The 2451-nt window shown below is 39.5% G+C and overlaps 1 protein-coding gene across 1 annotated transcript in view; it reads right to left on the minus strand.

Moving 5' to 3' along the window:
• Positions 1 to 317, minus strand: part of DEPDC7 (DEP domain containing 7) — a 9896-nt gene extending 9579 nt beyond the window's left edge. Inside the window, exon 1 of the mRNA XM_009334575.1 lies at positions 8 to 317. Coding sequence (XP_009332850.1) covers positions 8 to 317 — 310 coding nt within the window. The remainder of the gene's footprint in view (positions 1 to 7) is intronic.
• Between the last annotated feature and the right edge of the window lie 2134 nt (positions 318 to 2451).

Consider the following 2451-nt stretch of genomic DNA (forward strand, 5'->3'; position numbering starts at 1 on the left):
AGCCCGCCTAGACACCCCGCCCCAGAGCTGCGTCCAGGCCCGCCCGCCAAGCGGGCGTCGCCTGGCCCGCGGCCGGACGGATTTGCAAGATTTCGTTTCTGTGAACGTGAGCACCAGCAAGGTGCACAAACGGGGACTGCCATCGGCGGGGAGGCGAGAAAACGCAGGAAGGAGTCTGCGTTTACCAGCATTATGGTTCTGGTGCGAGGGGGTTCCGCTACCCTCGGCTGGGTAACGGCACTGTCTGCGCCCAAACACGAGAGCTTTACCGTAAAACCCCTGATGCTTCCTACGGCAATACAAGTGCTACCCTGCATTCCTAGCAATAGGATATATAACCCTGTTGTTAGAGGACAGAATGCAAATTTTCCCCTGTGTTTACTGTGTAATTAAAAAAAAAATCAAACTGGTCAGCTCTATTTTTTTAAGTTAACCTGAGAATAGACCTTGTACGTGGCCATGGATGAACAATTAAACAGCGTTCTTGGTTGTTACCAGGACACATGACTTGAACAACCACATATAGTTGAAATTTCCCTCTGATGTCTTATATGAGCCGTTTATTATAACAAACATTTATAGGCATTTTTTATTGGAATGAAATAATAAATTCACTTTCAGGGTAATAAAAGTTTTTTTCTGCCGGCTGCAGGAAACTGCTGAGAGATCCAACATCATTTTCATGATTCTTACTCAATGAAAGTGTATTAGAACAACATAAAATTCAATCATATTTTTTGACTGATTTCAATAGGAGCAGACACAAAGCCAGACTGATCTCCATGATACGCAAACTCAAAAGTATATAATGCACGTTACAGACCAAATAATATAGGTATTACAAGTGATACAAAAATTCATTTTGAGTTCTTGGATTATTGAACTGTTGATGGTAGTTTTGCAAAACAAAACCCCCTGTGAAACTTTCATCTGTTCTACCACGAGTTCCGTGCAAGCAGGTGTAAAGTGCAGGATGCCTGCCATCCACCGAAGCTCGTCAGCCTTCTCTTATCCTTATTTGTCACGCTTAAAGGTAGGGCACTCTAAGTTTGTTCATCGTATACAAATGAATAAACAATGGACTTCATTTTAAGCTGTGAAAAATTGGATACAAGGAACTAGGTACCACAGGCTTAAGGCAAACAAACATTTCTTCATGTTTCACTGACAGAGCAGTAAAGTATTTAATAATGGAGTTCTAAGATTGGAAGTTCTTGTTATGTTTTTTCAGATAAAGAAGTCTTAAGTCTCTGGGCTTAAGCCCAGAGAAAAAAGAATCTATTCAAACTGCAGCAAAATGCTAGCCTTTGAAAATGAAAAGTTCATATTGTTCTTCAACAATAGGAAGTGACAGACAGAGATTTCTTTCTTGGGGGAAGACGTTAAAAAAAAAATAGTTCTGACTCACAGGTGTCTGTTTTGACAGTTGCCATTAAGAACCTAATAAAAAGTATATAATGCATGGGTCAGTGGGGATTTCCATGATACATTATTTTATTATTCCCTACTTTTGTAACAGTTTGATGCTAGACTTTTTTGATGCATTGCTAAAATACATTAACTGCAAATCAGTAAATGCCTGAGTTCATTTTCATTTTTAAAAATAATTTATTTTTGCATAGCTGTTGAAATAAAGTGATGCAGTCAATCATTCTGCAATGGTTCACCACAATCTTGAGAGAATTTAGAACTACAAACATTTTCAAATAGGTGTACCAATCAGTTAACGAGAACATTACACCTCACATCAGAGGACAATTTGTCAACATAGTGCTTGCAGGGAACAGAGTGAACCACGGACGGTGCGCTGTGAGCTGCTGATCTAGAAAGTTATAAGATTTTTATTCCTGTATTTTATTACTAGGTGATCAGCAGTCTACCCTGGACTTCTGCCTTTGCCTCCGTGTTTTCCCACAGTGACCACAACCGTAACACACCAGTTTCTTCACGGGCAGATGGCAGCTATTGGCTGGTCAGCCAGCTGCTGTCGAACAGTATCTGGTATCAAAGGATGTTAAAAAATGCTATACATCTTTGAGTATTTCTTACAATAACATAAAATGCCTTCCTAAAGCACAGATAAACTTTTATGTAATTATTAATAGATACATAATAATTAATTTATACTTTATATAGTCATTTTAAAGAATGCAATCTCATGCAGCCACTACGGTCATTCTTAGCTGGTGTAATTCCTTAGACTGCGGTGGAAAGATCTCAGGATGAAAGTGCAACACGCTGTATTTGGCTTCACCTTCCACAGTGGTTTCTCCAAATTAACCTCCATAAAGTTGAACATGGAATGCACAAAAGAATGCCAGTTACGAAGACATAATTAACGTAATTCATTCGTCAAATCACTTAGGACCAACTTAGTGGCATTCCTACATGCACACGGAACAGTGACCTTGCTCCAAAAGCAGTTTCACTGATAAATATAGGACTACATAC

The sequence above is a fragment of the Pygoscelis adeliae genome, unplaced genomic scaffold (genome assembly GCF_000699105.1).
Source record: "Pygoscelis adeliae isolate BGI_AS28 unplaced genomic scaffold, ASM69910v1 Scaffold171, whole genome shotgun sequence".
NCBI lineage: Eukaryota > Metazoa > Chordata > Aves > Sphenisciformes > Spheniscidae > Pygoscelis > Pygoscelis adeliae.